A 25,389-nucleotide genomic window follows, 5' to 3' on the forward strand; every position below is an offset into this window, starting at 1 on the left:
ACCAGTTGATTTGCATTAAATTGGGTATATTTTCGTGTAAAAATTCATAGTTTTTCATGAAATGTGGTCGCAATAATATGAAATTCACATAGCCAACATATAAAATTTGTTGAACAACATTTTTCTTCATATTTGAAACTTGTTTTTTTTTCAACCAAAATAGTCATGATTTTCAGAGAAGTCTGTTCAACCAATCATGTAGGTATTTGGGCGGATTTAGCAAAGTTATCAAGTTAATTTATAGCACTGATCGTCTTACCCCGCGTATTTTTTTTTCAAGACTAGCATTTTAAATGGGCGTAATATTAAATGTTTGGCCCTTTTAAAATGTTAGTCTTGATTTAAAAAAAATCAAAATATTTTTTTCGAAAAGATCGGAAAATTTCACGAATGTTTCATGTATAAACATTGATAATCGGACCATTATGTACCTATTTTTTCTCAAAAGTCCTCAACAATACCTACAACTTTGCCGAAGACACCAAATTGATCAGAAAATTCACTTAAAAGTTACAGCTGTTTGAATATTTACATATCATTTTTGTATGGACAGCAGCCAAAATTGTATGGAGACTTCTATGGGTGAACCAATGACGCAAAATAGCTTATTTGGTCATAGGGAAGGCCCCCACAAAGTTTAAGTCAAATCAAAAAATACAAAAAATAAAAATGGTCGAAATCGGCCGATTTCGTAGAGAAGTGCTCAAAAGTGGATATAAGCTGTTTTTTCATTGGTGAGCAGTGTTACGCCACACGTCGAAAAGTAACCTGTCACATTTCGAAGATTAACAATGTATGTGAACAAAACGAAATAAATTAATTATAGTGGTGCTAACAATGAGATTCACAAAAAAAAAATCTACACTTTTATTGAAAAGAACTATACTTATAAAAATAAACAAATACATGAAACCTTAGGGGAATTAAAAAAAATCTCTTTCCAACCCTCATTTTGACCCTTTTCAAATGTTATGGTTGATCTTATAAGTTTAAAATATTTTTTGTTGAAATATCTCGGAATTCCACAATTTTCAAATTTTTATTAACCAAAAAAGCAAAATCATTGTTCAATTTTCGAAGACCAAAACTAGAATTGACATTTTTTTGTATTAATTTGCATATTGGGGTGAATGAGCCAATTTTTAATAATTTGTTTTTACACATAATCAATAATAAAGTCATGATAGGTACTATAAAAGCAGTAAAAACAAGAAACTGGGGGCTGAAAACTTAGAACTGTGTTAAGCAGTATGATTCCAAACCATTTCGTCAAAATTCGTATTTCTATTCAATTTTTACTTTTAATGTTGCAAAAAACAATTATGTTCAGCTTTTCAATGCACCCCTGGTTATTATTGCAAACTTTATAACCCCAATAGTTTATCAAAATATTTTCGCAAAATGTACGATGTTTGATTGATTACATTTTTTGCTTTTGAAAATTGATGTGATCGTATTGTCAATTAAAGTTTTTCTGTCAGTTGTACTTCACACAAAACAACCTATTTGTTTGTTAAATTAGATCATACGAAAACAAGCTCATCAAGCAATAAACACACTTGGCTCGATTTAAAATCAATAAATTTCATCGACCTCGAAATGCAAACACACACACACACACCTCACACTCTCTTTTCTACCTGCGCGCCACCCCACGTTCTACAAAGCTCGCAATTTCTCACTGTTTTTTTTCTTCTCCTGGACGATCACTTCCACTCCCCCTCGCGGGAGGAAGATCACCCCACCCCGTGTGGTGGCGATCAAGAAGCTCTCCCTCGCGCGCTCTCGCTGGCTCAAGCCGCGTGACTTCAACTCCACGCTCAAGCTCTCCGGCTCAGTCCGTTGCAGGCCCTCGCAGCGGTTCAACGTCTGCAGGTTGGAGAGTTGGCGCAGGCAGGCGAAGAAGAAACCGACCCAAACCTGTCTTTGGTCCACACACACTCCGAGCTCTGGACGGATCCAGACTAAAGGTCCCGGGGCGGCCGGGATGCTCTGGTATAAAACCAGAAACCGTTTGGCCATTAGGTAACATTCTGTTGTGTAACCTCGTTCGGGTAACATTGATCTTGGGGCTGCTGTGGAGGTCTCCCTTCAACTCCAGTGGCCACGCGAACAAGGGGCCAGGGAACCTGTGCTGCGATCTTCATCTTCCTCAATCACCCATTGTTGAATGGTACAAGAAAACACTTCTGAAGTGGTAAACTGTGGGAAAAAGCTTATGCAAAGAAAAAAAAGTGTTGCGCGAAATAGTTGAGTGAAAAGTGGAAGTGATTTGAAACATTTTTGTCGTGTTTTTTTTCTCTCCCTTTGCAGTTGTGTTAGCAGGTGGTGATTAATTGAGAGTTAAAAGTGAACGAATTTATTACGAGAAAAAAAATCAAAAAGTGTCTTCAATTTCAACTCGTCAGTGTTGAAGCTCCAGGAAATTATGAAAGTTTCGTCGTTTTCGTGTAAGTACAGGTTGTCCACCTTTAAAAACGGGCTTTGCTCTTTCTCTCGGTATAATTACTAACTAAACGAAAAACGGTTCTTTGCGTGACCGAAAGAGACAAAAATTGAAGGAAGCAAAAGTAAGGCAGAAATAAGACCACCGCAGATTTTCGGTTCGGGCCGGGTTGACCAATAATAACAGGGAAATGCGATGTGACCCAATGAGTGCCATTGAGAAATAAATTTGAAAAGTAAAATATTGAAATGAGTAATATAGATATTTTCACTATGCAAATTAATTTCTTAAAGAGAGATTTAAATTATCAAGAATTATTCAAATTATAATTATTAATTTATGGCAATATTATTCAACGATATTTTAATGAGTTATTTAATTTTGGAGTCAATTTATATTTTGCATGAATTAATTAAACTTTAATTTTCGCATGATATCTAAAAATAATATTCAATTGATTTTTTTACTTTTGCTCACAAAAAGTCAATTCTGACTTTCTGTTAAAAACAAGTTTTTCTAATTTTAAATCAGAGGCTAACTAACTTCATCAATTCGAATTTTAAAATAAAGTGAATTTTAATAGAATTGAAGAGTTTCTATTGTTATAATAATCATAATTTCTGGTTTAAAATATATTACCCAACTGTAATTTTTCATTTTTTCATAATTCTCTTATATTTTAAATACTTCTTTTTTTGTGCCTGAGATTTGCAATAGATGTGAAACCTCATAAAAGAAACAAAATGGGCTACATAAAGGATCCGGCCATAATTGTATATATTTACTATTAGGTAAAAGTAAATAAATATAACTAATGGCAACTTACATCAGACAGTATTGTCGATTACCTATCCAACGAATTCAAATTGTACTTTGCAATCATAGTTATGTAAGAACTCCTAGAGCTATGTCGAAAGCACTTTTTCTAATTTTGCATGAAAGTTGTAGCACTTTGGATAAAAATGAGACAGTTTTTAATTAATGCAATCGTGTGTTATGCATGTTACTAGGACTTTTGTTTAAATTTTTCGTAAATTGACTTCAAATTCAATTTTTCAAACATAAAATCACTTTCCAGTTCATTGAAAAATACAAAAAAAGAAATTCCGTAAAAATAATTATTTGTTTCAAAACAACTACCCAAATATTTAAAGTAAGAGTTAAAATATGATTCGATTGTTAGAGCCGAAAAAGCCTTAATGGTCTGAAAGGCTCTCTAATTATTAAAAAAAATGATTCGGTTGTATCCAACCTGACCCTAAGTTGACAGTTTTCGTGAGTTGCACGTATTCACCAATAGATGGCAAGTGGGCCTCGTCGGAGTCCGTCCATCAAATACGCAACTCAAAATTTGCATAGGAAACTTTTTTTTCGTGACGGCTTTTGCGGCACGCTCACTTCAACTATTCTAGACTAATATTTGAACGTGGCGTATCTCTAAACATGTTTTTAAAGAAAATGATTCCAGAATGCTTATTTTGACATTTTAAACCAAAACAAGGCAAAAACTATATTTATTTAAACTATTCGCCATTTTCAAAAGTTTGGCTAGATAATATCGAAAGCCGCCATCTTAGGCCCACTGGGCCCACAAAACGGGGTACGCTCAGTTTGTATGGGAGCTGTCAACATGCTCCCGGGCTGGTTGTATCACTTAAAAAAATCACAATAATAAATAAATATTTAGATTTTTAACTTATGATTTCCCACGAATTGTTCATTAAACCCGTTTTTCGCACTTTTCAGAATGTCATATTGAATTGTCATATTATTTTTTTCTGTTCCATTTGAAAATTTCACAGCGAAACTGTTTAGAAACTTTTCATATTTTTTTAACCTAAAAAATCATGAAAACTAATATTTTTTTTAAATGCATAAAAACTATTTTTAATTGCATCAAGTAAATTTGGAAGGTCCCCTGAAAACTGTTGCAAATATTGTTCAAACCATCCCCTTTAATTTTAACTCCAAAATTACTTTTTTCAAAAAGCAAATCCAGAGTACCGTAAACCGGGGTGACTTTGATAGGATTTCAATTTGTTTTTGGAATATTTTTCAACTGTTAAGGTCTTTTCTCAAAATTATTATTTTTAAAACATGTACTGGGGTAAGCCACACAAAGTCCATGCACTATTTTTGAAAAAAAGTTTTTTCAATAGTGTTTGGAAAAATAGTTACGTTAAAAATTCTTAGTTTAAATTCCGGGGTGACTTTGATAGTCATAGTTTTTCTTGTTAAAATCAGATTTAAGGTGTTCAAACTTTATTTTTACGTCAAATGTACCATCACTAAGGTTGCTGATATAGTTTTAAAGAAAGAAAATCAATGTTTATGTTAAGTTAACTAAGTTTATAAGCTTTTTATCAAAATACATATAAATTTCAGGTAAAACTGTTAAAATGTTGGATTTTTTCCTTAAATTCGTTAAAACTAGTTTTGTTTATGAAATTATCGATCTATATTGCATTTTATACTAAATTCAAAGCACGAAACACAAGTTTTCACATTTTACATGAAATTTGTTCAACTGAAATTGCCTATAATTTTGGAGATTTTTTATTACTAGTGTCTCAAAAACACATATTATTATTTTTTTCAAACTTTTTCAACCTTCTCCTAGTGGAAAATTGTCCAAAGATTCCAAAAATGCATCCCGTTTTCCGATTCAAAATAATGTTCATTGAGAAAATCATGACAATTTGAAAAGTGTTAAATAATGCCTTTCATCAACATTTTCTTAGTTATAGTTAACTAACTATTTAAACTTTTCAAAATTTTATGAAAAGTTCCTCTTCAGGTACTTTGAACACTTCTCTTCCCCGGTCAGTATGATTCCAAACCATTCCGTATGTAATTTATTTGTACTCTTCATTCTGCGGAAAAATCTCAAACCTATCAAAGTCACCCCGGCTATCAAAGTCACCCCGTTTTACGGTATTTTAAAGGACCAATAAACTATTGTTTTTCATATGTTTATAGGACCTAATAAAAAAAACTCAAGAATTTCAAATTCCAAACAATTTAAAATGCATTTCCTGCATTATAAATAATTTTGGCACGATTGGACTCATTTAAAAATATTTTGAATTTTTATTTAAAATTCAGTAAACAGTATATAAAAATGCAAAAAAAAAATTAAAAATATTTGCATTTAGACAATTAAGAAAATATCTATAAATAATTGTTTTCATGGGGTGTGCAACCACTAGTGCCCCACCATCCTCAGAATTTTCCGTAGTAACAGTTCAATAGGGCGAATCTGTTATTGTAAACAAGCAGTCTATCCCTTTTGCTCAAGTGACAGTTCACGTCAAGTAAAAGGTGGGTAGACTGCTTGATTACAATCGCAGATTCGCCCTATTGAACTGTTACTACGGATTTGTTCTAAATTTGGTCAGGGGGTGTCCATAAATGACGTGATTTTCAAAACGTCCATATCATTGCCCTACCTTCCTCGAAGAGTTGGGCACGCTAGTGTGTGCGACAAAAGGTCGAAGGACAGAAGGTCTAATGGACAAAAGGTCGAATGCTAAAAAGTCGAAAGAAGTAAGGTCGAAAGTGGACAATAAGTCGAATGGTCAAAACGTCGAAAAGACAAAAGGTCGAATGTGAAATATTGAAACAAATAACAATTATTATAAACTTCTAAAAACATTCTTGAAAAAATATTTTCTTACACACAAATCCGATTCAGTATAAGTTTATCCATCATTTTAGAAATGATTTATTTTTCAAATAAACAGAATAACTTCCAAACCATTTGGAGAAGTTTGCCATTCCCTTAAAAAATATTAGTTTTTGTAATAATATTTTGTAATAAGCAGTTCTTTTAAAAAAGGCGAATTCTGAAAAAAATGTTCCAAAAGCAACCTATTCTTGATTGTCGTAATATTTTTGAGAGTTTTCCAAATTCTTCAAACATGAGCATTTCTGTAAAAAAAACTACTTAAAATGTTTTTTTTTTCAAACAACCTATTCTTGAATGTCGTAATGTTTTTGTGATTTTTTTCCATTCTTTAAAATATGTGCGGTTTTTTCATAACAAAAAATCGACTTCTGAATTATTTTTTAAATCTTTATTTTATTTTTTCAATCAACGTATTCTTGTCTGTCGTATAATTTTTGTGCGTTTTTCCATTCTTTCAATTATTAGCAGTTCTTTAAAAAAGATCGACATCTAAAATATTTTTTTAGTTTGTATTTTAATTAAAACATATTCTTGACTATCAATTTTGTTTTTCAATCTTTCAAATATTAGCTGTTCTTTTTTTAAATACTGCTTCCTAAATATTTTATTAGTTTTTGGCTGGCTGGTTGGAGTATATAAAAAAAAGTCTTGCTTCCTCAATATTATTGCAAGTTTTCTATCCTTTTTCAATCTATCCTTCATGGTCACATAAGATCCTTAGAAAAATCTGACTTAAAAAATATAGCTATTTATATAAAAAAACTTTCGATCTTTTTATTTATATTTATAAAGATAAATCCCCCTACCCCTCCCCTCCCCCTTTTCAAAAAGTCTCCGTCAATTAGGGCGCAAGTTTTTATTCAGAAACCTCTAATTTTTTAAGAATATAATAGTGAAATGTTTAAATTTGACCTTTTGCCTTTCGACGTTTGGTCCATTCGACCTTTTGTCCACTTTCGTCCTTTTGTCCATTCGATCTTTGGTCCATTCGACCTTATGTCTTTCGACCTTTTGTCATACATTCGTTTTCATGTGATCAGCTGCTTTATTTTGAGTGTTCTGAACAGATTTTTCATCAACGTTTTCGTAATAATAGTCAACTAACTTAATAATTTTTATGTTCAGATCCAAAATTGGTTAAATCAAGTCAAAGTTGTCATACCATGGCATAATCGGAATGGCATTAAATAACGTAGTTCATGTTAGTTTAGTTCATGCAGAGATACTAGAAATTCAGAGAATGATTTTGTAAACGCTAAACCTTTCCGTCGGTCATTTTGTAAACATTTTCGTATCCATTTAAGTTTTATTTGAAAATGTTAGAACCGAGATTTTTGAAAATTATTAAAACAGGTTTTGCAAGACTTGTTGGCTGCGGAGTTTTACGAAAATTAGTAGTACACAAATAAGGTTTTGAGTGGACTTGTTTACAATTCGTTGAATATATTGAATAAAAACTGTATGCAATGGGTTCAATGTGACTCAAATCTGAATATATTTCCGGTTTCTTGATGTATTTATGTAGAAAAAAAACATGTACGAATGTAATGTTTCTTTTTGGATATAACTTTTATTTAAAAAATTAGATCTCTGTTGTTGTCCATATAAATATAGGTTTCACAACAAGCTTGAATTATTTAGTCAGTCTCTTTTTTAATAGCTACATTTATATAAAACAGTAGATTTTTGTGAAACCTGAAACAAATAAGACGATTTATGTTTTCGGTTTTCAAAAAATTGTACTGTAGATTTTTAACCCACAGTCGCTGATAGGAGGTTCCGCGAAAAACCATTAATGTGGCACCATTTATTTGATTCGACACCGGACGTGCCGACGACTTGGGTTTGCGTCGAAGCCTGATGAACGCAACATCCCGCGTTGAAGGTTTTTGTTTTGTTTTACAAGAATCGTGCAATGCTAGTGGGGTTACTTTTGTGCGAACATAAAATGCGCAAAAAAACACCTCTTTCGGAAGTATTTTGGAGGAATTTGGACTACCGGGAAGGTTTGAATAACCAGTTGAGTGGATAAAAGAAGCTTTGTTTTTTTTTTTAATATAATTTGAGTGCTGTAATTCGTTGTTTCGTAATGCCGTGAAAATACATTGATGATTTTTTTTAAATTATTAAAATCGTCTCCATGAAACTCCATAAAAAATTAATTGATGTGTATAACTTTCTCATAGAAAATATATCCTTTATCAGAAAACAAACAGCTTAACATCATCAACGTCACTCAACTCTTTTTTGATCCAGTTTCCAAAAATAATGTGCTCAGCTTTAGCTCGGCAAAACACACCCCCGTAACAAAACAAAAAAAAATAACGCTTCACCCACAGACATCCGATTAATTCGCTTGTAATTGAAGTCTCATCTTCCCTCGGCGTTTTTTGTTTCTGCGGTTCGTGTGGTTCCGTGATATAACGCGATTAATTCAAAACTCACTCACGCTCGGTTATCACCGCACAATCGTGACGAGTGGGAGAGAACTCGTCAGATACAAACCTCTCAATACCGATGCGAATGACACATTCGGCCAACACGAAAAGCTTCGCGAGGAGAGCGAAAATTAGATAAAAAAAAACAAAAGTGAAATGTGAATTGTTTGATAACCATCAACCAGTTAAAATTGCCATTCCAATCAAATCACAATCGAATTTAAATGAAATCAAGGCGAGCTCGCGATTTTTTTTATTATTAGCTCTCCACTAGACGCCAAACTCACTTTCTCATTACCTGACGGAGGAGCCACTTTCCACCTGCTGAACCCCACGCTGGTGCCCTTTGAATCAAATAGCAGGGATCTCAATGGACTTTTTTCTGAATCGATCGATTCCACGCGGTCAGGTGCAATTCGAAATCAGGTGAATTGTGGAAGTTTTTTTTTTTTTGCTTTTGGCTTGGTGAAATTTGAATTGGCGGGAAAATGTAGTTTGTTTTGTTGGTCACGGGTAATTGGTGGGTATAATTTTATGGTTATGATGCTGTTGTTGGCGAGTCGATATCATATAATTTGCAAACAAAATCAGCTATTTTCATATTATGCATCAATAATATCAAGATAAATTAGGCTACTAAGGATTTTGTCTATTTTTTTTTTCACTCGACTCTGGTCTGGCAAAACAATAAAAATATCAAATATAAATTTCAAGCTTTATTTTAAAAATGTTGTAGCATAAGGTGTAACAAAATGCTTTATGCATTTTTTACAGTAATTCTTCGGTCAAAAATTATCTAAATGTCAATGCATTTATGGTAATGTTTATTTTCTCAAATTTCTCGTCTTTATTCCATCATTTAATTATCATTTTTAGTTTCTCTACGATTTTCAAATTGATACTAAAAAAACACCTTCTGAGTCATAGTGCATAATCTGGTTTACTGCCTCTGTTCGCATGAATGTCCTATATGCATTTACATCAATTTCGAGTTAATGGTGCAGTATGGACCAAAATCAGAAAAACCAAAATTATGTAGTTTTTTCGCGAAAACCTTATTTGTGGGACAAAATTAACTTCACAGCAAAAAAAAAGTTTAATTCTGAAAGGTTGTTAATTTGGTAGGTTCCCTTTTTTTTGAGTAACATTGCATAAAAAAATGTGTAAAAATGTGAACCTGATATATATTCATAAATTCCTGATGTAATATTACACATATTTTCGACACAAAATCTGTCACCATTTCTTGATGAATATTATCATTTTTTTCTGTGTTGCGTACTGTTTTTATCTGGGTGCTGAAAAGACAGAATGCGTAACGTGATTTCCGAATGATCCCTACTGCTCTTCACAAATACAACTGCACTACAGCTGTAAACATAAACAAAGTAGAAGGCTATGTTCAAGCCCAAGCGTGACATATTTTTTGTTGCTGAAGTGACTTGTTTTGAAACATTTTGGATCTGTTGATTTTACAGTTTCGCTGAAAAATTAAGTGCTTTGCGCTTTTTTTTTTGATCGTAGACTTAATGATGGGCGGCCAAAAGAGTCAATCTTTGTTTTCCACGTGACGAACAATTGCGTCAGATGTGGGTGGAATTTTATGAATCTGAAGAGCAACCGAATGGAAGTTCCGTGACTTTGTAGCATTGAAGCGCAGTGATAATATCGGAGTAAGATTATTCAATATTATTTAGCTGGTGCCATTCATAGCTATTGATAATTCGTCGCTAACATTTCAAAAAACGTCATAAACGTAGGTTTTGCGTGAGACATAGCGCTCATTTAAATGTTAGCGACAAATTATGCCAAATTCGATTCAAACCCTCTTCTAAAAATTTGATGACTTCGAATTCCTGAAAAGCTCGACGCCCTCAACTTTTTTATTCCTGAAAAAATAAATCTTAGATCGATTACAATACTTGCCCCTTCTTGGTATCATTTTTCAAACAGTAAATTGGTTCCGCTTTGACAGTTCTAAATTGAGGCCGCTTTGCGGACAACTATTCTGCACCCAGGTTTTTATATATGGGTCATTTATGCGATTATGGACAGTTTAGGTGATATGAATTTTTGTTTTTTGAAAAATATTGAGAGCAAATTTTGTTTGTTAAAGCAAAATGAATTTGCAATCCATTTTTTTGATAAAATGTACTGTTTCCATGTAAAAACTACTTTTATGAAGTTTTTTTTTTTATTTTTTTTTTTTCGTTTTATTTGCATTTAGGTAAGTCTCCGCCAACTCACACAGCAGTTGCCCCGACCCCTCTTCGATTTGCGGGTAACTTTTGTCCCTGATCACGAATCCAAGGTCCGTTTTTTGATATCTCGTGACGGAGGGGCGGTACGACCCCTTCCATTTTTTAACATGCGAAAAAAGGGGTGTTTTCCAATAATTTGCAGCCTGAAACGGTGATGAGATAGAAATTTTGTGTCAAAGAGACTTTTATGTATAATTAGACGCCCGAATGAGAGCGTCAAATTCCTCGGGGTAACAAAATTCCCGGGAAACGGGAAATTTTCAACAAATTTCCCGGGAAATCCCGGGAAATTATTCTGATTGATATTTTGCAACAGAATTGTATACACACAAAAAAATATTTCCGAATGTTACATCATTTATGATGTAACACTTTTGCACGTCATTAAACATTTAAATTTAAATGCAATTTGATGTAAATTTGCAACAAATTATATGTAAAAACATGATTTTACGTGTGATTCAACCGTTTACGTCGAATCTCAAGTTTACATCAACTAAGTTTACATGTGATTCATTTTTTCCATGTCGAGTAAATTCACATTTTTTTTTCTGTGTAGAACAGCAACTTCAATGGTCAAAATGAGTCTGAGGATCATTCAATGGGTTGACTGCTTGTAGAAAAATCATGCAACTCTGAGAAAATATTTAGATTTTCTAATTATTATGCTGTCTCTCAAATCGTACCAAATCAAAAAAAATGTTTAGTATTTTTTGTTGAGCAGCATTTTTTTATTCAAAGTATTTGGACAGTGAAAATCTATGCTCCACAACAATTAAATTGTTTTTAAATTTGCCTCAGTGACCATAAAGTTGAAAGTGAAAAAACATGCAAAAATATTGTTTATTATGGCAAACAACTTATTCCAGAACAAGTATTTTCAACTTGTAAATAAATAGATTATCATTGAATTTGCCTTTGAAAATTAATTTCTAGCGCTATTCAACTTGAAACACTATTTCATGAAATCACTATTCAAAGTTTTAAAATATTTCTAGCATGTTTTTTTAAAATATAGTTGGGTAAATTTTCTATGATACGAAGTTATTTTTAATCATTTTTTATGGTTTATATGGTAATATAGCCCATGGTTATACGGTAATATAGCCTAATTAATTAATTAGATTAAAATAATTTTCATTTTGTAAAAGTGGTTGAAATTAAACGATATTTTATTTATATTTTACCCTCAAATTCCCTTGGTAGCTAACGTGCTTTATAAATTTACAACAAACAGTAATTTCTCGAATACTTTAAAACAAATTCTTAACGAACAACTCTTTTTGAATATTTTAATTATATCATTTCAATTTTCAACCAATGAACAAAAATGTCAAACAAATCTCAATTTTAATACTGCCCGGAAGAGGTGAATATATATGAATGAAATAACAAAAAAAAAAAATAGTTAAAATAGGTTGTCGAAAATAAAATAGTTTATATTCAATCCAAAATAGCGTAATTTTTGTTACCCAACATATAAGCAAACAATATTCCTAAATAATAAATAAATAAATTTTATCTGAATTAAACCTTGACATAAAATTTACAGAATAGCTAATTAGTTCAATATGAATAAGAAGGTTGAAATGAATTAAATTCTCTCATAATTATTTTTTGTATAATTTCAAAAAATTGATGCCATAAAGTAGGAAAATGTATACTTCCGCTTGTATTTCGAGAATTCCCGGGAAATTTACAAATTTCCCGGGAAACGGGAAATATTTTTTTTCGGGAAATCCCGGGAATTTTTTTTTTCCAGGACGGGAAATTGGACGCTCTAGCCCGAATTGATGGCGTACTCTCAATTCCGAAAAAAACGTATTTTTCATCGAAAAAACACTAAAAAAGTTTTAAACATGGAACATGCCATTTTATGGGAAATTTAATGTACTTTTCAAATCTCCATTGCCCCAGAAGGGTCATTTTTCATTTAGAACAAAATTTGTCATTTTAAAATTTCGTGTTTTTTCTAACTTTGCAGGATAATTTTTTAGAGTGTAATAATGTTCTACAAAATTGTAGAGCAGACAGTTACAAAAAATATATAATATGGGTCATTCCATCTGAAGCGGAACACCATTTGAAAATTACCATCTCCGATTCTGCTCAAATTTGACAGAGCTGTTGAGACTATCAAAACATGCAAAAATCCCGAATTTCATCCGAATCGGACATCCCCCTCCAGTTTTGTACCCTCCCAAAAAATCGACTTTTTGGCTATTCTTCAAACGACGATAACTCAGGAACCACAAATCTTAGAGAGTCGGTCTTAGAATCAATTTTGAAGGAAATTGGACGTAGAATCCATTTCCGTGATCAAAATTTGGATTAAAATATGTTTTCTACCAGTATTGCGCAATTCAAAACTTTGAATGGCCGTATCTCAAAAAAGCCCTATTTATTTTTTAAATTTGACCTCAACATCGTATTCCCCGTCCAATTTTACATAAGAATCACTTATCGACAGAAAGGAATATGTTTCGTTCCAGAGATATCGAATTTTAAAGTTTTGAGTATTTGAGATTACCTAAATTAGCTACACTCGCCACATATGCTAGAAGGACTCGGGCGCGCTGATCAATAACTGCTACCTGTTTATTTATTGAAATACGATTTCATCCCAATTAATCATTAGCAAATTAGGCAAAAATTGTAGGAAAATGCTGTATTAATCTTAAATTTAAAAAAATAGTATGGGGTGAATTTATGTGCTAGCCCACAGGACAGAGCAAGAACGACAAAATCGTCGTTCGAAGATAGGGGTTTCGCTCAAAAATAGCCAAAAAGTCGATTTTTTGGGAGGGTACAAGAATGGAGAGGGTGGTCCGATTTGGATGAAATTCGGGATTTTTACATGTTTTGACAGTCTCAACAGCTCTGCCAAATTTGAGCAGAATCGGAGATGGTAATTTTCAAATTTGCATTTTTTCTTGCACACTTCAGGTGGAATGACCCATATATTATATATATATTATATATATTATATATACAAACATAAGGGATTTGCTTAGAAACATCACGAGTTATGGCGATCAAATCTTTTAAACAAGGTTTTCTTTTGAAATGGTCTACAAAAAGATAATTAAACTAATTAATATTTTTTTGCAAAATTGCTTATTTTACATGGACAAATTTTATTGTTAGAGCTTAGAGATTTCTGTTTACTGGCAACTATTCTTGTGTAAAATACATTTCAGGACATTTTTTTATTGGAATGTTGAATCCAGTCAGATGAAAAAATGATTTATTTTTAAGAAATAATACAAAAACAACTCCCTTCTGGTGGAAAGTTGCCAAGATATTTTTTTTGTATGGAACATGGAAAATTGCACACCTCTATTTGAAGCTTTTGATCAAAAGTTATAAATTTGATTCATTTTCATTTAAAAATACATGTTCTTAAAATAAGTTTCTGTGTTTTTGTTTAACTAATTTTTACTTTCATTCAAGAAAGTATGTTAAATGGATTAAGATGTAAGTGAGATTTATAAAAGAAGGTCACTTTTACATTGTAACTTCGTTATAATAAGCATGCAATCACAAGCTTTCACAAAACTTTCCGGAGCTTATCTCAACCAACAAATAAAATGCAATCCAATTTCTCCAAATTTCAAATTTAAAACACTTCTCACATCACTCAAAAATAAACCAAACTCACACCAATGGTGACGGTCGTGGTCACGCGAACTACACTCCGGCTGTCATCCACACAAATTGGGTGAAATTAAATCAAAAGCCTGGGCATTTCCTTTGCTTTTTTAATCCGTCAAAAGTGGCGCCATTGTGCATCAGTTGACGGCTGTTGGTTGATTTGAATCTCAAACTCCCATGGCGCCCGCTTCGAGTATAAATGCTTTTTCTTCATTGTTTAGTCAGGTGTGTATTTTTTGTTGCGATTTGAAAATGGAATACAAAACATGACAAGTTTGGACTTTAAATAAAGTCATCTTTCAATCACATTTTCTGTTATTGCAAACAACAATGGGCAAGACAAGATCAAGATAGGCATGTGCATAAATGTTTGCCCACGAGTTGCTACCATGTTGTATTGCAAAATAAAGCTTAAATTGGATAGTGAGATGAAATTATCTTTACAATGTATGGAAATTGGCTAGTTCTTCGAAAAACTTTTTTCTTATACAGTTCAAGCTAAATATCAACTGACTATATCCAAAGAATTCGCAAACCATCAGCGGCCTAGTTCAAACCCTTTCAGCGATCCCCCGCTCCAACATTACCCAGCGATCTCAATCGGAATGCTTTCTCCGGCCGCAGATTGATTGGTTCCGTTCAAGCTCAATTACACCTGAGGGCCTACCATTTATGCAAATCAGTTCATCGGCTATGCTCACAGCAGCAACTCCACGTGCTCAAAACGGCGTGGTTCCATCTGGGAAGACGGTTCGAGGCCGCCCATGGTCAGCAGCAATATGGTTTGGCCTCGGCCCCTACATTTATGAAACCGATGATCATATTATTCTCGTTACGGTTTCAATTTCACCCCGGCGCTCGTATCATGCGGTTGCACTTTGGTGCTGTATAGCTAGACCCTTTGTGGAAGTCCGTGCGTCCAATATCGCGGTCTTGGCGGAATGTACTACTTAACGGTTAGCCACAAAACGATTGTTGTAGCCATGGTTGTATACAATATGGAAAATCGAGCGAAATAAAAATCGTTTGCATCCCTGGCGAATTTTCTTGAACACCTGTCCGAGAGAGGGAGAGATCTCTCTTCAGTCTGTTCAACATGATATGCATTCCAAATGTGGAGCAACAGCTCAATCACTACGTATACCATATAGGTTTTTATAGGGGAGCCTCGGGTATAATTTTGAGATGGAATTGGCTCAAAATTTAGTTCATTTTCTAATATTCTAACACACTCTACTGTCCAATTTTTTCGATTTATTATTTTTATTTTTATTTTGTTCGGGAAGTCATTATAAACAACTTTTGTTCTACGGAAAACTTGACTACACTTTAAAATTTCATCGATGACCTATACATGACAGGGTACCAAATTTTTTGTAATTAAAAGATGCAACTTTTGGTACCATCACATCTATAGGTCATCGCTGAAATTTTAAAGTTATCGCAGTTTTTGTGATTTTCCCATTTTTTCGCGTGGCGCGTCCAAAAATCCAGTTTTTATTTTCAAAAAATCGTTACTCACAGTATCGAAAACATAACTTCACCATTTTTTGATATGTTATGTGAAATTTTCCTAGGAATCCGATAAAAATATTTTCAGACATAGGCTCTTTGGTCCCGTAACCTTCAAAACAGCATTTTAAGTTTTCATACAACCTTTTCAAATGTCATGCTAGATTTTTGAAACTTCTTACTATTTTTTGTGTCTACGCGGAGAAAATCGTGAACAAGCGTTCATGAAAATGGGAACCACGAACAAAGTGTTCAAATTTCATGGTACGTTTTTCAAAATCGTACCATGGGATTTGAACACTTTGTTCGAGGTTCCCATTTTCATGAACGCTTGTTCACGATTTTGGGAACTCTTTTTTCTCCGTGTAGGACAGCTAAAATCGGATGAATTGACGCGGAGATATGATTTTTTGAAAAAAGTCGTTTTTGCGAAAACCGACGAAAATTGCCATTTTTCGAACCACCCTAACACGGTCACCCTAATTGCCAACAAAAAAAATACGGGTCTAATTATTTCGGCCAAGGATCCCCCAGAAAAAAATGAGCTCGATCGAAGAACTTTTTTTTTCGAATCATGCTGTTTTCGTGGGGAATTGCTGCAAATCCATATTTTCAGTTTTCTGTTTTTCAAGTTTTTTTTGAAATTACTCCAAAAGTAAAACTGAATGATTTTCTAAACCAAAATCTTCTCATTGCCAATTGATCGTTAAAATATATGAAAGTTCTTCCTGAATACAAATTTGAGCATTTCAAAATACCTAAGATGGAAAATTTCTCCAAAAACGCTATTAAATAGCCCATAAGATTTTGGAAAAAATCTAGCTTTGGCATTTCTAGACTTTATCAATAAAATCATAATGTAGAAATTAAAAGTTCACAGAATATTAGCTCATAATTAGATATAAACATGTGTTTAATTTCAGCAGAAATAAACGCAAATTCGTAAAATTAATAGCAGCTTTCTCCAAATCCAAATTTAAATTTTGATGTTTTCTTTATCCAAGCATTCGTACATTTAAGTTCAAGCGAATGTTCCCGTTTTATGAAATTAGTTGTTAAAATGCAACAAAAAGTGAAGATTGAAAGAGTCGTTCAAAAGAACAGCTCATTTTAATGAGCGAGCGAAATTGAGCGGCTCTTAAAAAAGAGCGGGTTTGTCCACCTCTAGTTATATGTTTATCTTTTTTTCTTTTTTGTATTTTTATATGCTTCCATCTTATTTAGTTTTTCTATTATTTTGATGTATTTAGGCCTATTCAACAACCGTCAATCATTAGCTTTAAGCTTTTTGCTATTTTTCATAGTTTAAAAACAACCTTTATGTTTTTTAACGTTTTTTTAATTTATAGATACACACTAAAATCATTAGCTTGTAAGTCGCAACAGAATGCAGTTAAAACAGCAGAGAACTTTGTTAAAAAAAACGGCAAAATTGAACGCCGAAAACATTTTTTAACATTGTAAAAGTGCTCTAAACATTGAAATGATCAACTAAATTTTCCGAAAATAAAAAAATAGTAATCCTCTCCAGTGCATTTTATAGATTCAAAATTGGTTTATTTATAATTTTTTTTGTGATTTGTCATGTAAGCCTGTCTATAGAAGGAATTGAGACTTAAAGGTTTAATGAGAAATTTCATTTTTTTTTCAATGGATAACATTCAGCTAAGAAATATTTCGTTAATCATTACCTTTTCCATGCAAGTCTTTTTAAAATTCTATCATGCAAAAATGCTATGAAAGTATTCAATAATATGATATTTTAAGTGTTCGACAATTGAACCCCCTCCCCCCCTTTAAATTGTCCACGTAATTTATGGATGACCCCTAACCAAAAAAAAAAGATTTGCATTTCAAAGAACATCTTTTGCTTCAGAACCATGATTGAATTTTCAAATCTTATTAAACTTATAAATTGAAAATATTAAATTAAAATCCAATTTGAGATTATTACATTTCAGTCGTTTTTTTAAAGGTCCATAAAGCCAATTTTTATTTCAAAGGGGTTTTCAAAAACACTTCAATCATAAAGGATCAACATATTTATTTTGTTTTAGTTCTTTACTGTTTGTTTAAAACTTTGAGGGACTTTTTCTATGACCAAAGAAACTATGTCCGTTTATAGAACATAGCTGAGAAATAGATATTCGAAGAACTTTTTTTTTAATATTATTTAAAAAAAATGATAATGTTTTAATGTTAAGCCTTTTAGTTAAGGATCTAAAACTGCCATGTTTGGATCATTTTTAAAGTTAGGAATTCAAAGTGTTCTGTAATAAACGATTGAAATGTGACGTTGTTAAATCCAAGTTTTGGAAGATCTTGAGGTAAATTATGATGGAAAGTATTTGAATTTATATTCAATTTATTAATCATAAAAATTGATAGTACAGTGCACCAAATAAAAAATTGGTAAGTTCTTTTTGCGTGCATATTTTTATACATTTTGATTTCATTTTTTTAATTATTTCCAAAAAAACGCAACTTTTCATGCATGAGAACAAGCATGAGAAGCTCTAATCAAAGCCCACAACATTGCCGAAGACACCAAAACGATCAGATTATCTATCGATTTGCAAAAAGAACGAACTAGGTGCTGTGCCGCCTAATTTGACCTCGCCATAAATACTTGGCATGATAGGCAAAATTTCATAGTTTCGACTTAAAAAAGACACATCTTTGAAAAATATTTGTAAAAATTCATTTCTTTAAAACATTGATTAAAACAAAATTTGAGATTATGCATTATTATGCATTATTCCTTAGAGAGCTACTGCAATGTCAATTGTCAGGGACGCGTTCTTAATATTACAAGATCGAATGGAGATTTAATAATGTTATCAAAATGTTACTTGCTTCTGCTACGACTGTGCTCCCCTACAATTCACAAAGCAAATCCGCGCGGGAAAGCCGCTCCGTACGAAGGCGAAGGTGGTTGTAATAATCGACGTGGAGGGAAATTAATTGGCACTAGAATGTAAAACACATGTTGCTCACCTCACCTGGGGAGGGGGGTGGGCCCGGAGATGGCCCGGCCGGGCACGCCGGGTGTTCTCCGGTGGGCAGCCATGTGCATCCAGGCGAGTAAAAGTTGCCCATTTTTCAAGCCCTCGTGGGCACGAGCCATGGCAGCAGCAGCGCTTCGCCTTATGAAATATTCAGCTCTCCGAAGTTCGATCAGGTGCTTACGGCTTCGACAAGTTGAAGTGATAAGAAAAGTGAAACAGACTACGGCTAGACGATGTAACAATCGAGAGTTTGATTTTAAATGGGGAAGTGTTAAAATCAGGTCATTGAATTTAATTTGGTCTTTTATAGACTTTGCGTTTTTCAAGGTGATTATGACTTAGTTTAACAAAAAATAACACTTAAAAAACAAACTGTTGTGTAAGAAAGTGGACGCACGCTGCTAATGTATGACCGCTAATCGTACGAATTGTACCAATACATCTCAATTTTGGACGCATCGTTGCATCAATTCTCAGCGAAACAAATTTCTTAATCGCTTAATTTCAACTTCTGAAGTCTGCGAAGCCCACCACAAATTGAATGACCAATCAGGATTATCATTCCGTTAGTCGGACCCACTCCAACCCAACAACAATTAGCGACCATCAATTTTGCACATTCCGCGTATTATCCGGTCTCTTGACGGACACGACGAGTTCAGCGCGGGCCAATGGCCCTGTGGCCAAAGATTAACGCCGCCACTGTTATTTCGCAGCTTTCCGTCCGTCAGTTGCACCTTAAGGTTCAACGGTTTTGCTGACGCAACTTAAGGTGATCCCTCCTCCTGGTGCAAAGTCATTCGACAGAACGGGAGATCCAGGAGTGTTTTGAAGGGGGGAAAAGGGTAAAAAATATATCGCGCAGAAATGTACAGTTATAATAATCAGACAGGTTTGCCTCTATCAAATCGTTGCGTCCGACGCAGTGTGGTTCCATTCAGAGTGATGCGATTGCTGAAGAAATCTGGGCAGAGATCTGGACAGAACGTGAAACGGTTGTTCTTAAGACTTGATGTCAATCCTTAAGATTGCTCACAACGACGCGATCATGCTATCTTGCCGTATATCACCTTTTTGACGTTTCGATAAAAATACGTTTTAATGTTTGACCTTGAATAACCAAAAACAAGAGTACACAATTGAAACAATTACAAACACGGTTTGTTTTGATAATCATTTTGGGCACTGTCGTGCCCATGCTTGATGATCGTGAATTAAATTCACGAATGCGAGAACTACGAAGGAATATATTCACGTTTATAGTGCAAATGCATCATACTTATGAATAAATTCTTCGTGGTTCTTACATTCGTGAATTTAATTCAGGATTACGAGAAATTATTTTTTTTTTGTGTGTCCTGAAATTTGGTTGGATTTGGTTTCCGGAGTTCCCAGTTATAATGAAAACAGTGAACGTGCACGCAAAAGTTGCGAAATGTCCACATACTTAAATTCCCATGTCACAATTGCATGATGTGTCAAGATATCACGCTATGAGTAACAACATTCTTTAAATTTTTTAACTGTTTTTGTTGAATATCTCTAGATTCAAATCGAGTTTAGGAGATCTTAAAAAATGATATCAATATTTAAAAAAAAATATGAAAATTTGGTGGTTTGAAAAATATGTTTTAACACCTAAACTCCCAAGCTTGAGAAAAAGAGGGAATTTGTATGGAGTTTAGGTGTAAAAGAAAAACAAATGTGAAAAAAATATTTGTCTGTGGAGTTGTGAAAATCAGGGAATTAATTTCCGGAGTTACAGCCTCACAAAGAATTCGAATCGATGAAAATGAATTTCTCTAAGTGTCACCACGGACGAACGGACTTGACACCAGGAACAAATTTTCTTCAAATTTCTAAAGCAAACTATCACTTGCGCCATCTGCATCCAAGTTGCCAAAGTAGCATCGCGCGATTACGCGTGATTTCTCAAAATGTCTTATGCAATAATTAATTAAAACATTTAGCATTAGTATAGTGCTATAGAAACAGTTTTTTGGCATTAAGTTTGTCTTTATGATTCTATGTAATTTATCATGGATACTAAAATTGCCGAAAAATTGATAGAAATGGTATTTTTAATATAAAATCATACGACCATTTCAAAAAGTGCCCATGAGTTTGCATCATCAGCTGGCTTTGTTTACGTTTAAGACCACGTGGCGCGAAGATTTTGACATAAGCGATCTCGCTTGCGCAGGTTTTCGCCAAGAAGAAGTAAAAGAAAACCTGCTTCACTTTTTGAAACCCCGTGTCATGTCCGCTTGTCCGTGGTGTCACCTAATTAGCCTTATTCTTTCAAACAAATGGAGCAACCGCCGTCGTACAGTTTTTGCTTGTTTCTACAATTTATTTCTTATGGAGCGAACTATTCAAAAACTGCTCGACGGTGGGTGCTCCATTATAATTTGATTTGCTTGATTCTAAAATTTGAAATTATTTTAATTAAAAAGATCCGAAAATTTTACAAAAAGTTTAAATATTTAAAATTGAATAACGGACCAATAATTCCCAAGATATCGTCAGTTGAAAATAACAGGTTAGTTTTCATTGATTCAAATTCTTTGCGAGGCAGTATCTTTTCAATAAAAACCCAACAGTGGGTCTGAAATGAAAACCGATACATGTTTTCAGAAAAAGTATAGGAATTTTCGGTTGCAAATTTAATTTTACTTTTAAATAATTTTTTTAATGTTTTTATTTAAAACATTTTTGATATTTTCGAAAAAAAAACTCTCTCATATATTTTCGAAAAAAAAAATCATATCTCCTAATTAAGAACGCACTTTTTTTCAAAAGATGTCTTTTTAGTCCCCTAAAACATGTTAAAAAAATCAAAATACCAAATAAGTATTTTGTGAATTCAGCTTTTGGTTATAAAAAGTTAAATAAAAAAAATTGGAAGTACAAATTCCGTGCATCTATTTTTTCCTGAAATCCAAATAAGTCCTTTTGACTCAAAATTTCCAATTCATTATCATTTTGTGTCACATTTTTTGAAAAATATGTTTTCATTGAACTCTTAAAAGTAGAAAGGTCATATCAATAAAATAAATTAGGGATTCATGATTGAGGATCACAAAAACACAAAAATCGAAGAGAGGTCGGAAGAACTAGAGACCCTAAAGGGGAAAACTGGTCTAAGCTGGCTAAATCGATCTGGCAACGTATGTTTTGAGCTTGGCAACACTGATAAGTTTTGCTGGGCGTAAAGGCAAATGTTTGTTTGGATACGTCAAACTCGTGTCTGTTTGGGTACGTCAAATTCACATTGACTTGTCTCCCTATTAAGGATCTCTAGGAAGAACTGCTCTGTGTATTTTTCAACTATTCTTTTTTTTTTTGAATATAAACAAGAAGTTTTGTTGATGGTACAATCCAGACTCGATTATCAGAAGACCTTGGCAAAATTTCACTTCGGATAATTGAAACTTCGGGTTATCGAAACAAATTTTTTTTTGTTTCGTCCGACCTCTAAACTTCTCTAAGGTGATTTAGAATTTTTAAATTCAAAATGGCAGCTAAAATAGTGGTGATGAAATATTTAAAAAATGCATTTTTCATTTTTATACACAACTAACCATCCAAATTTGACTAAACTAGACTAGAAGAACTTGAATTCGATGTTAAAAGAAAGAAAATAAATGAAATCGAAAAAACATGTTTTTGATCGTGATTTGATTATTCGAAGTCCCATAAAAACCTTCGAATCATCGAAACTTCGGATAATCGAGTATGGACTGTTTGAAAAAAAAAAACCTGAACTGTTTTGCATTGACCTAGTTTAAATGACTTCCGTGCTCTAAAAAAATGAACGCTGAAAACAAGTAATAAAAACTCAGTTCAATTTCTTGTCCAACTTCGATCACTGAAATTTAATTGCCGTTCTGACCACATCGATCAGTGATCAGACAAGGTGATCTTAACACACTCACACTCCCCCAAACCCACCCACTCTGCTGGAGCCGGAAGAGAAAGGCCAAACAAACAAAACAAAAAAAAAATGAAAAAAAAAGCTCACCAGATCTGGGTTTAACCACCGTTATAAACTTTCGTCAGCAAGCTCATGTGTGTGTGTTGAGTTGCGATCGCCCGCGACGATTAACATACATTTGGCAGCCAAAGTCTTCTGGTTCTCTTCTACACACAGCCAATGCCTGCCCCCCGATCGCCGGTGGGCTCTGATTGATCGGACTGTCAGTGTCTTGACTTACAAATGAAAATGGCCAAATCGAAAAATCATTTTAAATATTTAAAGAAACTAATTCAATTTTACAAACAATTTGCAAAATTTCACAAAACTCCAAAAATAAAAAAACTCAATATTCAAACAAAAAAGAAATTAAAGCTGATGGAGAAGCCGGTTTGTCCACGGTCGTGGTCAAGGTGACAACAACCCCTCGTCCTCTCTCGACAGTAGGAAATTACGAATGCCTCGAGGCGAGTGGGGCAACAAATGACCGAAATGAGGTTAAGAATGGCACTGGCTGAGGCTGATGGCTGAAGAAAGCAAAAAAATAAAAGCAGGAGAAAAAGTGGAAGAGGAAACCGGCAGTGAAATGACCAAAATAAGCTGCGAGATTTATGTCACGATTCGGGGCGCTTACCGGTTTGGCGCTATTGATGTGCGCAAATGGGGTTATGAATTGAGCGGAAAAAAAAACATGACGACATTTGCGACGGGATGAGTAATTTGAAACGAAAATATTCGCACAATAAAAAAAATTCAAGCCTGATTTTCGAAACTCAGATAAAAAATCAGTGCAAAATGCTTTGCAATTTATTAAAGTTTTGCTATAACATTAAATGTTGGCAGAATGTAATAGAATTTATGAAAAGAATAATTTTTTTCTGAACATTAACGTGTTTTATCGATCTGTGGCCCTAAAATTAAAAGATATAATTTTGTGTGAGTATTATAACATAAACAAACGTAGAACAATACATACTGAATAATTTACAATCGGTTTTAGGAGTTTTTTCAATTTCAATATCAATTTAAGTCAATTATGCTTTTCCAATGTTTTGGTAAAAAATATGACATTTTTATGTATCTCTTTAAGAGTTCACAGTGATAGTGACAAAACATGTTTGTCATAGATTTATAAATTATTGTCTAGTAACAAAATTCAAAATAAGGTTTAAATCTCTACTATTCCGAAAATTGCATAAAATTAAAAAGCTATCCATAGTACCTGTATCCATACCTGTAAGGTTAAGTTAAAAATCGGTTAAAAAAATCCAGAATTTTTTTAAGTCGAAAATTTTAATTAAACCTGTGGAATTTTTCAAAACGTCATACTGTAATTTTGATTTGGATGAAACTTTGTTCATGCATGCCCTATGACAGAAGGAGCCAGTTTGCATTTATAGTTTTACTATATAAGTCTTCATACAATTAAAAAAAAAAGGTTTTTTGCACGAGTTAAAAGCTTAAACACTCAAATTTGTTTGGCTGATAAGGGTTTTGTGATCATAAGAATTCTTAAGTCGAGCCAAGTGCTTTAAAAAAAACTTGCATTTGTTCCCTCTCCAACATTTCAAAGAAACTGTCAGCTATTTTTTTTAATTCTTCCAAATTACGAATTTTATGTATGTTACCGTAATTTCGTATAAAACATATAGCAGAGGTGCTCAAAGTTTTTGAATGGCGGACCAAATTTGAAGCTCACATGAGCTTGCGGGCCATATGAGAAAAACATGTTTTTTTTAAATTTCAATTTATAAAACTAACAAAAATCAAAATATTAGAAAACAAGAAAAATAAACAGTTTTGTACAAAAAAGCCTCCAATCAATTGGTTAAGTTTTACTAAATCAGAAAATCAAAAAAAAGATACCAGCATAAATATTATTTATCTGCTTTTCATTGCAACTTTCATGCCTCAACAATCATGATTTCACAAATTTAATGAATGTTTTAAAGTTGTATTTAAATTGAGGATTTAAAAATAAAAAAAACCTCAAATTTTAACAAAATTTCAATAAATATTTGATGAAAATTTTGCAATAATTTACTGTGTTTAATCTCTTACGATATGATAGATTTTTATCACAGTATTTGTATGGGTTTTCCATACTTTGATCCCGTATAAACAATAAATTTTATATTAACAAAATCTAAAAAGGTTCACAAAATAGGCGTAAACTTAACTTTAAATTCTAGGAAATATAAAATCACTTAAAGATGCGTCAAAGGGCCATTTTACATGATCATTCAAAATGAGTCCGCGGGCCACAAAAAATGACCACGCGTGCCATACTTTGGGGTTGTGTTCCAAATTTAAAAAGTGTTATGTTGAAAGATATTCAAACCCTAAATATTAATAGGTAGAAAGAATTGAGCAGGTTAACAAATCGTCGCTGTAGTGCTATCTCGT

At 33.1% G+C, this 25,389-nt stretch overlaps 1 protein-coding gene across 1 annotated transcript in view; it reads left to right on the forward strand.

Moving 5' to 3' along the window:
* Positions 1–2,059: 2,059 nt before the first annotated feature.
* The window catches only part of LOC120416969 (uncharacterized), a 40,156-nt gene continuing 16,826 nt past the window's right edge, over positions 2,060–25,389 (forward strand). Inside the window, exon 1 of the mRNA XM_039578887.2 lies at positions 2,060–2,450. Within this exon, the coding sequence (XP_039434821.1) occupies positions 2,429–2,450 (22 nt within the window). The 5' untranslated portion in view covers positions 2,060–2,428. The remainder of the gene's footprint in view (positions 2,451–25,389) is intronic.

This window comes from Culex pipiens, chromosome 3, assembly GCF_016801865.2.
Source record: "Culex pipiens pallens isolate TS chromosome 3, TS_CPP_V2, whole genome shotgun sequence".
Taxonomy (NCBI): Eukaryota; Metazoa; Arthropoda; class Insecta; order Diptera; family Culicidae; genus Culex; species Culex pipiens.